At 34.7% G+C, this 14,521-nt stretch overlaps 1 protein-coding gene across 1 annotated transcript in view; it reads left to right on the top strand.

Annotated features, from left to right (window-relative positions):
* Positions 1 to 13,407, top strand: part of LOC105767093 (uncharacterized) — a 35,462-nt gene extending 22,055 nt beyond the window's left edge. The window contains exons 9-10 of the mRNA XM_012586616.2: positions 12,632 to 12,691; positions 13,288 to 13,407. Of these exons, the coding sequence (XP_012442070.2) occupies positions 12,632 to 12,691; positions 13,288 to 13,407 (180 nt within the window). The remainder of the gene's footprint in view (positions 1 to 12,631; positions 12,692 to 13,287) is intronic.
* Positions 13,408 to 14,521: the final 1,114 nt, after the last annotated feature.

Raw genomic sequence — 14,521 nt, 5'->3', positions numbered from 1 at the left:
AACAAAAAATATCCAATATTATAGCAACGGATCAGATAAAATCACAGAACAGATCAGATAAGATCGCAGAACAGACCAAGTACAAATTCAGTTTCCTACCCCGATCCACTACACACCATCTCCAACAAATCCAACACACCATATAGGGTATCAAGTACACATCCAGACCTAAACACCACTAGGTGCCGGTATGTCACATTCCAGAGTAAGTGTAGACTAGCTGCCAGAGCAGCATGCAATGGATCACCAGAATCAAATGCAGAATTGTGCCTTAGCCACTCAATTCGGTAGGTCTTTAACTGCCAACACTTTCTTTTTTACCGTTCCCACCCAATGCAGATGCAAAAGACAGATGTTAAATGTCAAGGTCGTACATACAGTTATCCGAATATAGTTCATAATCGGATAATTCAGATCAATATCGTTTAACAGTCATTGCGTTCATTATATGTACAAAATATAAATTATTCAAGCTTAGAACATGGGATACCAAGTTATAAAGTCAAATTCAGATCATACGGACTCTTTGGAAGGCCTACATTCAATTCGAACGACACTTACGGTCCTAGAGAAAATTTTAGTATTTTGGCCCACACACCCGTGTAGATTCACACAGCCTGGGTGTCTGGCCCATGTGGTCCACATGGCCTAGCACATGTTCGTGCGACCCTTCTTATGTCACACACAGTCCATCACACTGCTTAACACACGACTGTGTGGCTCAAAAAAGTGAGTTACACGGTCAGGCACACGGCCAAGCGCATGCCTATGTGAATCAAATCTCACAATAATGCTCACACGGCATGGACGCACACCCGTGTGACTCTACTTCACAAACAATAAGTTACACGATGTATCACACGGCTGTGTGACCCACACGGACTACCACACTACCATATGAGGTCAACAGCCATGTTTTTTAGCATTCAAAACTTACAGAAATTTGAGTTTTTTGTTACACACTTAATATGGGTTCAACGTATAAACAATCGAAGTGAATCCGAGACCTAAAAAGACAATCCAGTGACCAATTACACAAGTATTCACAACAAAACGCTAAAATTCAAAGTATGAAATGAGTTACGACAAAAAGTTTTGACGAACCCCCAAACTCTAGGATTCAACCCTTTACTTTCTCAAAACACAGAAATCCATAGAACTACAACGTTTGAGGAACATTGTTCTCACCATCTTCACCTAAAAGAATACCAAATGAACAATTAAACAAAGAATTCAAGCAATTAAGCAAAATCTACTTTGACAAAATGAACGAACAATACTAACAGGAATTGACACCAGCTTACGCAATTATTCTAACAATCAAAGACAACAAAATATGGAGTTTTCCCCATCTTAACAATAGCAAAATGACGAAAAATTAAAAAGAAATAAGGCAATAAAAGGAATAATAAAATAGAAGGAAAAGAAGAAAAAGAAAGAAAGAAAGAAAATAAGAGGAAGAGAATAAGGAGAACGTACAGGAAAGAGGGAGAACTTCAATTAATTGGTTTTCAAAAAAAATAATCACGCTTAACAGAGTAGTAACAAAAATTATTTCCTTATTGGACACATAGAGACTCTAACATAGAACTAGAAGGTATACAAAAGCTTAACCATCGAACTAGCAGGCTCATTTTTGACACAAAATTATACAAAATTAAACTTAAGTTGATAGTTCAAGGATAGGGATTAAGTCAATTTAAAACATAATCACAAAACTTCTAATAGTGAGAATCAAATCCCTGACCCTGAACATATAAGCAGAACACTTAACCACAGATATCGAGACTTAATTAGTGACAAGCATTAACAAACAAACATTCAAATTTTTTGGGCGTTACAACTCTCTCCCCCTAAAAGAAATTTCGTCCTCGAAATTTACCTAACTTAAACAGATGAGGGTATTGCTGACGAAATGAATACTCATGTTCTCAAGTAGCTTCCTCAGTACCATGATTCTGGCACAGAACCTTAACCAAAGGAACAATTTTCTTTCGCAAGACTTTAACATCTCACTCTAGGACCTGAACAGGCTCCTCCTTAAAGGTGAGATCGGGTCTTACCTCAATCTCCTCAACAGGGACGACATGAGAATGGTCAGATCGATACCATCTCAACATCGATATGTAGAATAGATCATGAATCAGATCTAACTCAAGAGGTAACTCCCGCTAATAAGCAACAGGTCCGACATGTTTCAGAATACAGTAAGGTCTAATGAACCTCAAGCTTAACTTGCCCTTAGGTCCGAGCCGGAGAACCATTTTCCATAGGGAAGCTTTCAGAAACAATTTATCACCTACAGAATACTCAATATCTTTTCTTTTTAAATCCACATACAATTTCTATCATTCGAAAGTTGCCTTGAAGTGGTCAAAAATCAGTTTAATAGTATTCTAAGTCTCGAAAACAAGCTCAGGACCCAAAACTTGATGCTTACCTAACTCGACCCAACATAGAGGGGTACGTCACTTATGACCGTATAGAGCCTTGTAAGGTTCCATCTGAATGTTAGACTAGCAGATATTCCTCCCAACTACCCCAAAATTCAATGACACAGCTCCGTAACATATACTCCATAATTTGAATCACTCGTTCAGATTGTCCATCGGTCTGAGGATGATACACAGTACTAAAATCTAATCAAGTGCCCAAAGCCCCGTAAAGTTTCTTTCATAACTGATGCGAATCTTTATCAAAGATAACTAAAATTGGAACTACGTGTAGTCTTACAATTTCAGAGGCATACAACCTAGCTAGTTTCTAAAGCGAATAATCTATCCTGACAGGTAGGAAATAAGCAGACTTGGTCAATTGATCGACAATGACCCAAACCGAGTCTGTCTTAGAGGGTGTCAAAGGTAACCCACTAACGAAGTCTATTGTCACACGCTCCCATTTCCACAGGGGAATCTTAACCAGCTGTACCTGAACAGAAGACAACTGATGATCAGCCTTAACCTTTTGACATGTCAGACAGTAGGAGACAAATGTAGTAACCTCTCATTTCAAACGAGTTAACATCTCTCTCTGATCGGTCACTGCTATAGAACTGAGAGCTTCAGCCACAACATTAGCCTTACCGGGATGGTAACCTATCGTGTAGTTGTAATCCTTAAGCCACTCAATCCATCTATATTGCCTAAGGTTTAACTCTTTTTGAGTTAGAAGATACTTGAGGCTCCTGTGATCGGTGTAGATGATACACCTTCCACCATATATATAGTGCATCCAGATTTTTAAAGCGCCAACAACTGCATAAGCCATTACCTTATCTTCCTGCATCAGAACACACCCCAAACCGACATGTGAACCATCACTATAGACAATAAACTCCCTACCAAACCCAGGCTATACCAGAACATGTTCCTGAGTCAAAACAAACTTGAGCTTCTAGAAGCTCGCTTATTGCTCATCAGACCACACAAATAGAGTGTTCTTACGCAACAGCTTAGTCGAGGGAACTGCGATAAAAGAGAACCCCTCGATAAACCTTTTCTACAAACCTGCCAAACTTAGGAAACTCTAAAGCTCGGACACATTCTTCGGTTATTTTCACAATGTCACAGCCTCAATTTTCTTGGGATCAACTCGGATCCCATCGGTAGTCACAACATGCCCCAGAAAGGCAACCTCGTACAACCAAAACTTACACTTGCTAAACTTAGCATACAGCTGTTTCTCAGGGAGTATATGCAGAACTATTTAAATATGCTCGTATGCTTATTCTCATTCTTTGAATAAATCAGGATGTCATCAATAAAGATTACTACAAAATGATCTAAATATGGCTGAAATACTCGATTTATTAGTTCCATAAACGCAGTTGAAGCATTCATCAACCTAAAGGGCATAACTAGGAACTCGTAATGTCCATAACGAGCCCTAAAAGCAATATTATACACATCTATTTCTTTAACCTGGAGCTAATGATACCCAAAACGGAGACTGGTTTTAGAGAATACAAATGCCCCGCAGAACTGATCGAACAAGTCATCGATCCTCAAAAGTGGGTATTTATTCTTTACCGTCAACTTATTTAGCTGATAATAATTTATACACATTCTCATCGATCCATCATTTTTCGTCACAAATAGATCTGGTGCCCCCCATGGAGACACACTCAGTCAAATGAACTCACGATCTGGAAGTTCTTGAAGCTGAGCCTTTAGCTCCCTGAGCTCCTTCAGTGCCATACGATGAGGAGCTATGGACATAGGAGCAGTACCCGATAACAGTTCTATGCCAAACTCAACCTCTCTGTCCAGAGGTAGCCCCGACAACTCCTCAAGGAAAACAACTGAAAAGCCTTTTACAATTCTAATATCTTTAACAGAAAGCTTTGTAGAACCAAAACCAGATACAAAGGCTAGGTATGTCTCACACCCTTTCCGAGCTATCTTTCCAGCTACAAGAGAGGTGATTATGTTAGAGAGGTATTCTCGACGCTCACCTGTCATAATAAACTCACTATTCTCATCAAACCTCATAGTAACTCTCTTAGAGGCAAAATCTAAGCTGACCCGATGTTCCACGAACCAATCCATTCCCAAAATCAGATTAAACTCTCCAAACGATAATTCCATCAAGTTAGCTGGAAATACCACACCCTAAATCTCTAACGGAACATGTCTATAAACTTTGCTAACTCGGATCGACTGGCCCAAGGGACTGATTATGGAAATCTCTCTAATAGTACACTTAACAGATATACCCAAGTTCACAGATATAGTACTAGATACAAATGAATGTTTAGACTCGATATCAATAAGAGCAAAGTATATAATAGTAAAAATAAAGAATGTACCCCCTATAACGTCAACGTCATCTCTATCCTACCAGCGTCTCACCGCGTACACAAAAGTAGGCTATCATTCCTTAGTCTAAACCGTACCTCTGCCCAATGATCGCTGACCTCTACCAGAACTGTTACCCCCTGGCCATTCCATAACCCCTATGTGGCTATTAAGCTACTTCCAGAGGCTGATCAGAACCCGAAGCTGGAGTCAGTGTAAGAGCTTGCACCTGATCAGATCGTTGGGGACAATCCTGAACATGGTGCTCCATCGATCCACATCGAAGACAAGTCCCATCTTCCTCCAGCACTCACTCAGATGGTGCCTTCCATAGTCTTTATAGGTCTTAATCTCAATCAATGCAACTAGAGCCTCAGTCCTCGGAGGCCAATCAAACCTCGCTCGTTTCTTGGGGTGCTGAATAGAATTAGAGGGACCCAAATCCCACTTAACCTTACTCTGGCCTCTCTCTCAGTCTCTCTTCTCGTGCTCAGTGTGCTTAACCTCCTCCAGTATCTTTACCTTGTCAACCAAGGTTGCAAACACTCGCTCCTGCTGAGGAGCTATCAAAACTCTCAGATCATACCGCAGACCTTCCTCAAACCATACACTCTTATCATAGTCGGTCACAGCTAGTGCTCAAGCACATCTACTCAATCTTAGAAACTCAGCCTCGTACTCAGCCACAAATCTCTCACTTTGAACTAAAATCATAAATTCGTGCCTACTAGCCCCTACATAACTCACCCCCACCTACTTGTTTTGGAAGGTAATCTTAAAGGAATCCCAGGTAATCTATTCGGGCTGAGCACACTATTCAGTGGTCAGCCACCACTAATAGACCTCATCTCTTAGAAGAGGCACGATACCTATCAATTTCTGAAAAGAAGTACAGTCGATGTCGTTCATGATTCGCTCAGTGGCCTCCAACCAATACTCGGCCACTGTAGGGGCGACTCCAGTGACACCCCTAAACAGCTCAACACCATTCAATCGGAGTCATTCAATAATCAACCCTTAATATTGAGATCAAGAAGGACTCTTAGTGACCTTCTCTAAAACTCACAGCATGGCCTGGGACAGTGCATCGTCCCAAGCAGTAGGAGTTTGAGACCCGGTCTCAATAGTAGGAGTGCTTATCGACTCACTAATATCAATATAGGGCAGACTGCCCATCGAGGAAAACTCAACTCGAGCTCTCCCTCAGTGCCCACAGACACCACGTCCACGCCCACCATGTAAACTCATGCTATCACTATATCTACAATGTCAAAAGTGCTCAAATTAGTTCAAAGTCCTTATCAGATTCCTTATGACAATTTATAATAGAATACTTAACTAAACAATAGAATCAAAGATTATAAATGTTCAACTAAATGGTATAACTAAGCAGGAATACTTACAGGTTTGAAGTCAGAACTCAATCTTTTACAAAATTAGTTATAAGAGTTTTCGAATCAGGATTTCATTTAAAACACATTTTTATCAAAGCAAAATCCCAAAAAAACACAACCCGAGTGTTATAAATCTGACTCTGGTACTACTAAATGTAACACCTCACATTCGACCTAGACATTAAGACCAAGTCTGGAGAGCTATATCAAAATATCTAAGAAAACCCAACCTTTAATTATATAAAATCTATCGTCTGAAAAACATTCAAAGCATCTTCAAAAGCCAAACTTAGAAGTAAAATTCAAAAAGAACGTATGATAGTATTAGTTTATTTAAGCTATAAAAGTAATCAAAAAGGAGAGATGACAAAGCTCTTGATACGTCGAGCCTTCTAAGACGAGGGGTTACCTAAAATCCAATCGAGAAAACGAAATGAGTTTAATACTTCGTGTGTAACAGACATAAAATCAAAATGACAATTTAAATATAACAATAATTTCCCAAATCAAGATACATAACTAGTAATAGAAAATATCTAGTATTATAGCAACAGATCACATAACATCACTGAACATATCAGATAAGATTGCAGAACAGATCAAATACAGATGCAATTTCCTACCCCCATCCGCTACACACCATCTTCGACCAACCCAACACACCATATAGGGTATCAAGTACCCATCCAACCCTACACACCACTTAGTGTCGGTATAATACATTCCAGAGTAAGTGCAGACTAGCTGCCAGAACTGTATGCAATGGATCATCAGAATCAGATACAAAATTGTGGCTTAGCCACTCAATTCGGTAAGTCCTTAACTGCCAACACTTCCTTCTTTACTGTTCCCACCCAAAAAAGATGCAAAATACAAATGTCAGATCTCAAGGTAGTACATACAGTTATCCAGATACAATTTATAATCGAATAATTCATATCAGTATCGTTTAACAGTCATTGCATTCATTATACGTACATAATATCAATTATTCAAGCTCAGAACATTGGATACCAAGTTATATAGTCTAATTCAGATCATATAGACCCTTCAAAAGGCCTACGTTTGATTCAAACGATGCTTATGGCCTTAGGGAAAATTTTAGTATCTTGGCCCACATGCTTGTGTGGATTCACATGGCCTGAGAGTCTGGCCCGTGTGGTCCACACGGCCTAGCACATGCCCATGTGTCCCTTTTTCGTTCATACACAGTTTGTCAAACGACCTGGCACACGGCCATGTGGCTTAAAATAGTGAGTTACACAGTCTATCAAACGACCGAGTGCATGCCAGTGTGACTCAAATCTCAAAATAATGCTCACACGGCCTGGACACACGCTCGTGTTCCTGGCCTGTGTAACTCTATTATGCAAATAGTGAGTTACACAGCCTATCACACCAGCGTGTAGCGTTAACAGTCATGGTTTTGACGTTTAAAACTTGCAAAAATTTAGGTTTTCGTTACACACCTGATACAAATTCAATGTATAAGCAACCAAGGTGAATCCAAGGCCTAAAAATGACAATCCAATGACCAATTACACAGTTATTGACAAAAAAACACTAAAATTCAAAGTATAAAATTGAGTTACGTCAAAAAGTTTTGACAAACCCCAAAACTTAAAGATTCAACCCCTTACCTTCGCAAAACACAAAAATCCACAAAAATACAATGTTTGAGGAATGTTGTTCCCACGATCTTCGCCTAAAAGAAAACTAAACGAATACAAGAAATTAAGCAAATTCCATTATGACAAAATGAACGAACAATACTAACAGAAATTTACATCAACTTATGCAATTATTCTGACAATCGAAGACAACGAAATACGAAGTTTTCCCCGTTGTAACAATAGCAAAATGACAAAAAATTAAAAATAAATAAGGCAATAAAAGAAAGAATAAAATGGAAGGAAAAGAAGAAGAGAAAGAAAGAAGATAAAAGGTAGAGAAGAAGGAGAACCTACAGGAAAGAGGGGGAGTTTCAATTAATTGGTTTTCAAAAAAATAACCACAATTAACGAAGTAGTAACAAAAATTATTTCATTATTGGACACACAGAGACTTGAACACAGAACAAGAAGTTACACAAAAACTTAACCATCGAACCAATAAGCTCATTCTTGACATAAAATTATGCATAATTAAACTTAAGTTGATAGTTCAAGGATAGGGATTAAGTCAATTTAAAACATAATCACAAAACTTCTAATAGTGAGAATTGAACCCTTGACCCTGAACATATAAAAAGAACACTTAACCACATATACTGAGACTTAATTATTGACAAACGTTAATAGACAAACATTCAAATTTTTAGGGTGTTACAAAACTGACAATAATATCTTCAACATAAACTATGATAAGAGAAACTTTCCTATTAGAAAAATATTTTATGAACATTGTTCGATCAACTTGACCTATAGAATACTCATGTTTCTTGGTTACCTTAGTAAACATATCAAACTATGCTTTAGGAAATTGCTTGAGACCAAGACTTTAAAAGCTTAAAAACCTTATTTGCATTGCCTTTTATCTTAAATCTTACAAAAATTCCTCTTCAAAGAAACCATTGAGGAACACATTTTCTCTTCTAGCTAACAACCTTGGTTGGTAGATACATATAGAAAAAACCATATCGTATTTAACTTCACAAAAGGAGAAAACGTGTCTTGATAATCAATGCTAAGTTTTGGGTGAACCCTTTAGCAATAAGCCTCATTTGTAATAACTAACATCTCCACATGGATATGCTTAACAATAAAAGTAAAATTCCATACCACATGTTGCTTCCCCTTTGGAAAATCTAAAGAGCTCACAATCAATATTCCATTTAAGAACATTTTTCTCTTCTTCTATAACAACCCTCAATTTTGATTGCTCAAAACACCCTATTTGTTATGGAATTTCTACATTAGATACTTAGTAGCAAAAGCATGATATTTTGATGATAAACCATCTTTGCAAACAAATATGTAGCTTAAATGTTTGGCTCATGATCTTTACACCTTTTCTCAAAGAAATAGGAATGTTTGTTCTTTTTTTTTTTGTTCGTCCAAAAGAAGATTTTATTAGCAAAAGAGTATTATTAAAGAGAAAAAGATAAACAATAAATGAATGCTAAACCTAAACAATGAAATAACAACTCCATAAGCTAAACCAAAGAATAAAGTAACAACATTATAGCATTTTTAGACAAGCAACAAGCCAAAAAATGTTATAACCAAGCTAAAAACAACTCTGATCTAGTAGTTTCACCCCTTGCTAACATAATTGTGAAGTTATTCTTGCCTTTGCACATGATTGAAAATTTAGCATCTGCAATTCGACCAGTGCAATTATCAATTTCAAAAATCACACTTCCAAAAATGTCAATGCATATTCACTTTGTTCTCAATTCATACAATACATGCTCACATTAAGCTCTTTCCTCGTCAACTCACACAATTAAATTCAACAACGACACACCATCATTCTTTGTCGCTCCAAAATATTAACTCAAGGTTCATCTATAATTTATTTTTCGCATTAAGCGACAGCAGATAAACGTTACACATACAAAACATGAAGTTCTCCACTTATTAACATCAACTAACAATTAAAAATTATCCACAAAAATAGAGCTCTCCTCCATAAAATATTTCATATATAAAGCCATTATCAAACTTTCAAATGGACCCTTAATTGGAAACCACTCCTAATCAAAATTAAAATCCAGACACATTGTTTGTATCTTAAAATCATCATACTGAGTAAGCTTACTTTCTTGTACTAACACAATTTTAATATTGAGATCCAAAAATAGTTTTCTTAGAAAATTCTCTTTTAAACTTGAACATGCCCATCTCATATTCCAATACAAAATTCTCATCCTAACTACGCTAATATCCCCAATCACCAAATTACCATGAAACTAAACCCTGCAAATTGTGATAAATCAAATAAAAAATTTTAAAAAAAATAAATCACAAAAAACCCTCCACACCTTTCACCAAGAGGACAACAATAGAGTAAGATAATAAATGAAAACAAAAAATAGAGTTTTCGATTAACAAATGATACTTTTAGCTCGATGACCTTGTAAGAAATAGGAATTTTAATATAGTCATTAGCAGTAATATAAATTTAAAAAAGTCTTATGTAGATTATCTAGACTTGGTTTGGTATCATTTCTCTATTCGAAAATTATGTGTTCCTCTATTTTTTCATGAGCCTTTCTCATTCGATAAATAATAATCACTTTATAAACTATAGGTTACCTGTAGACAAGAATAGAGGTGCTAGTGTTTGGCTTGAATTGTAAAAGTGTTTCTGGAAGGGTTACTAAACTAGCTTAGGGGGATAAGCTGATTTTTTTTTGGAGGGGTAATTGACATGGCTTTGGTTGGGATGAAATTGTTAAGCTTTGATTTTAGAAGAGTTTAGGAGTCTAGGTAAAAGAAACAATCTTGTATAACTGAATTCTGCCATTGAATGAAAGTTTTCGAGTAATATGTTTGTTTTTTTATAAAATGTAACATCCATAAAAGTGTAGAGTTTCATATTGATATGGAAGTAATACTTGCCTTTTAGGATCTAAGAAGAGACATTTAGTTGCCTTTAGTTCAAGCTTGCTTCGATGTTGTTGTTGTTTATGAACACATGAGATACTCCAAAATGGTTTTGATAGAAAAGATGAGATGATTCTAGTATTTGAACAAGATAGAATATTTTGACACTAACTTACTTTAGAAGGTTTGGGAATAGTTTTTCTTTTTTGAAAAAATTGGTTTGGCAACTTCAAGAAGTAGTCTATCTTTTTAACCTTGCCACCTCATTTTGTTTACGTGTGTCAACACATAAACTTTGATACACTTTTCTTGATCCATCAAATTTCATCCAGTATAAAATAGAATTGAAGTAATCTTTAACATTATCTTATTGAAAAAAAAAATTAAATTTTGGTCAGATCAATTTCTTGAAATTTTTGAAGATGATGATTGCCTTTGGATTTTCTTTCAAGTATAAGCAAGCATCAATAATGAAACATACCAACAAGTAGTCAAGATATTTTAATCTCTTGAGAATCCCATATGTCACTATTAATCATTTCAAAAGGATGAGATGTTTTTGTAGCCTTGCATTGAAACACTATTGTTAGAATTAAGTGACCCGAATCCTTATTAAAATAAAATACAGTGGTAAAATAAAATAAAAGTAAAATCCATATAGAACTACACTTCTTTTATTTTATTTTAGAACAAGGTTTTAAACCTTGTTAAACTTCATCTATTTGATACTAATTAGAATAAGGTGTTTCAATCTTACTACACTCCTTCTATTAGAATATGGTTTTACAAACCTATAAATAGACATAATCTACTCCTCTTGTAACCATTTGAACTCGACATAGTAAATTATCTTCTCCTTTGCCAGTGGTTTTTTCCTAAAAGGGTTTCCACGTAAAAATCTATGTGTTTTTTATTTTTTCTTTCTCTTTTCTTTGCGATACATTGTCATTATCGACGTTCTATTTTTTCACAACTATTTTCTACATGAAGAATGCTGAGATCAGTCTTTTAAAATATTTGAAATTGACATGGACCGTATATATAGTTCATAACATAATTCAAAAACTCATCAAGATCAATGCCATGAAGAATGTCAGGATCAATCCTTTTAAATATTTGAAATTGGCATAGACCTAACATATAGTTCATAACATAATTGCATTACCATTGGTGGATCAAATAGGAAAAATTGGAGTTGACACACTTTTTGCAATCTGAGCTTATTCTCTAGGATTATTAAGATCGTAAAAAAAAAAGAAAAAAAAAGATATTTCTTAGCTTTACCAATTATCCTCCCCAATTTCAAGTAACAGAATTCACAGTAATTCGGGGCAAAAATTATTGACACAGTTGAAATCATTGGTGAGTTGGTGAACAAGCAAAATTTTTCACTAACCTCACCTTACAATTAGCTTATTGGTAATAGTTACTAGTCCTATTGTTATCAGTTTAGACATTGAAGTATTAGTACCAAATCATGATATGTAGGTATTGAGTAGTGTATCTTTACTCATTGTATGATATTACATCGGAGCTCACTATCGATGAGTTATGCTTTTGCATTTAGTTAAATAAAGCCATAAGAAAATATCCTATTTGCACAACAAAAACATGTTCCTATGGTATTTTAAAACAACGTGGTTATTTATTTATTTGTTTGTTTAATATGAGAAGATTTTGCATTGATGATAAGTTCAACCAAATTGCATTTATACTTGATACAAATATTAGATCCTATAAAGTCAATGACTGATGTAGGTTCACTCACAATTATGTGATAAAAGAAATGGCAAAAATGAAAGGATTTACTATCTTTTGAATCATTAGGATTTCTGCCTTGGTGGATCTTTCTTGTTTAATTGCATTTTATGCTATGATGCCGCTTGAACAGACTCGACATAATAAAGCAATTTCAAGGGACACATGGTCTCAACTTTTGGAGTTCTTTAATGTAAGTTAAAAGCACCTCTTAATATTCCTCTTTCCATATGCAATTTGAATATATTGTATAGCTTTATACTACCAGATCACTATGTTGCTCTGACTTTGAAGATGGGTGATATGCAGATAGTTATGTTGTTTAGGCTTCATGCTGATATCAGGAAATGATATAAACCTAAGAGTATAGATCATCAAAATTCAAAACCTTTAATATGAAATACTAAAGAAAACTAGTCAGGGGTACTTGGATTCATTTTTCCTTCAAAAATTACGATTGAGATTAAGTAGATGCTTTTTCATTTTATCACCAAGGCATGGATAAACATCACTTCTCTTTGATCCAAAAGAATTCCATCTTTGTCTCTCGTTGACTCCTCCCATTTTACCCTTTAATTTAGCAAACAAAAATGATTTTCCAATTAGAGAACAAACTATTGATTGCGATGCAGTTTGAGCAATAGAACTTCCAAATAGGTTGTTATAGACAACATTTGCTTCATTTATTTGGAATGTATGTGTTTTCTTCTCTCTCTTTTTACTACTCACTCATATAAATGGCATATGTTTTCACAATATTGAAAAATACTACTTATAATTATCTTGTAGAAAGTAGACACTGGACTAGAAAATTATGATGCTGAAGGTGCTTGGCCCTATCTTATCGATGAATTCGTGGAATACTTGAACGAGAATGGCATCAATCATTCTAAGATGGTAGCTCACTAACTCGCACTCGAAACAATGAAAGGACTGTTGGTTTATTTATTATTCAGGAACTTTCGCAATCAATTGTTATATTAATTAATATGGGTTTAAAGTTGTAAATAAACATAGTGTTCCATGAATTGTTTCTAATTAATTTGATTTTTACTAATTTATCAAGCTGATTGATTATGAATGAAATTTCATGGTTTGTTCATTAAAAGAACAAAGCTCAAACTACACCTTCAATTATTGATGTTTATGAATAAAATTACTTAAAACTATATTTATATTGTTTACTTTTGGTTAATGATATAATTAGAATTGTTAGTGTTTTATTTTATCTTTAATAATATAATAAACAATATTACTAATTAGTTATTACATATAAAACAAAAATATTTATTTATAGATTATTCTTGAATAAATTTTAATTCGTAACAAATATTTTTAAAAAATTGATATAAAAATAAATAAAGTTTTGGTTGAAATGGTAAAATAAAATATTAAAGAACATAGTTTCTTAGGTTTGAATCTTATCATGACTATATTTTTTCTAGATTTTATATAAAAATATAAAAGATTGGAGAACCCTCGTAGCTTATTTGTTCTTTTATAAAACGATTGTGTATTTAGTTATTTTCTAACTAAGTTGAGACTTGGTTGATCGGTGACACTAACTTATTAAGGTATTTAAATGGGTTTTTTACCTAAATAATATAAAAAATAATTAATTACGAAAAAGGTATAGAAAATAGAATAATTACGAAAATAGGCATTTGCTACAGTATTCTGACGGTGCTGCCTGACATATTGGAGGCACCAGACTAAAATGTGATGATCTAAAAACTCCAGGGATCTTATATGGAAATTTTCCTTTTTAATTTGCAGCTGAAAAAACCGTTTAAGGGTGCAGCCAATATGGCGGCACCAAATTTTAAAAGGGTAAATTCCACCCTAAACCCCTTATTTATTTTTAATTTTTTTTCTCCTTTAACACCAAAAATAGATTGACCTCTTATCAATTAGTTTAAAATGTTTTTCTACTAAAAAGTATTTTTGTAAATAAGTCGATTTCAACTCGAAATAAATTTTATTTATTTTTCAAAAAATATTTTTGTTGTTTAAATTATGTTTG

Source organism: Gossypium raimondii, chromosome 5 (genome assembly GCF_025698545.1).
Source record: "Gossypium raimondii isolate GPD5lz chromosome 5, ASM2569854v1, whole genome shotgun sequence".
NCBI lineage: Eukaryota > Viridiplantae > Streptophyta > Magnoliopsida > Malvales > Malvaceae > Gossypium > Gossypium raimondii.
The sequence above is the reverse complement of the archived record's forward strand: the minus strand, read 5'-3'. Positions and strand labels throughout refer to the sequence as shown.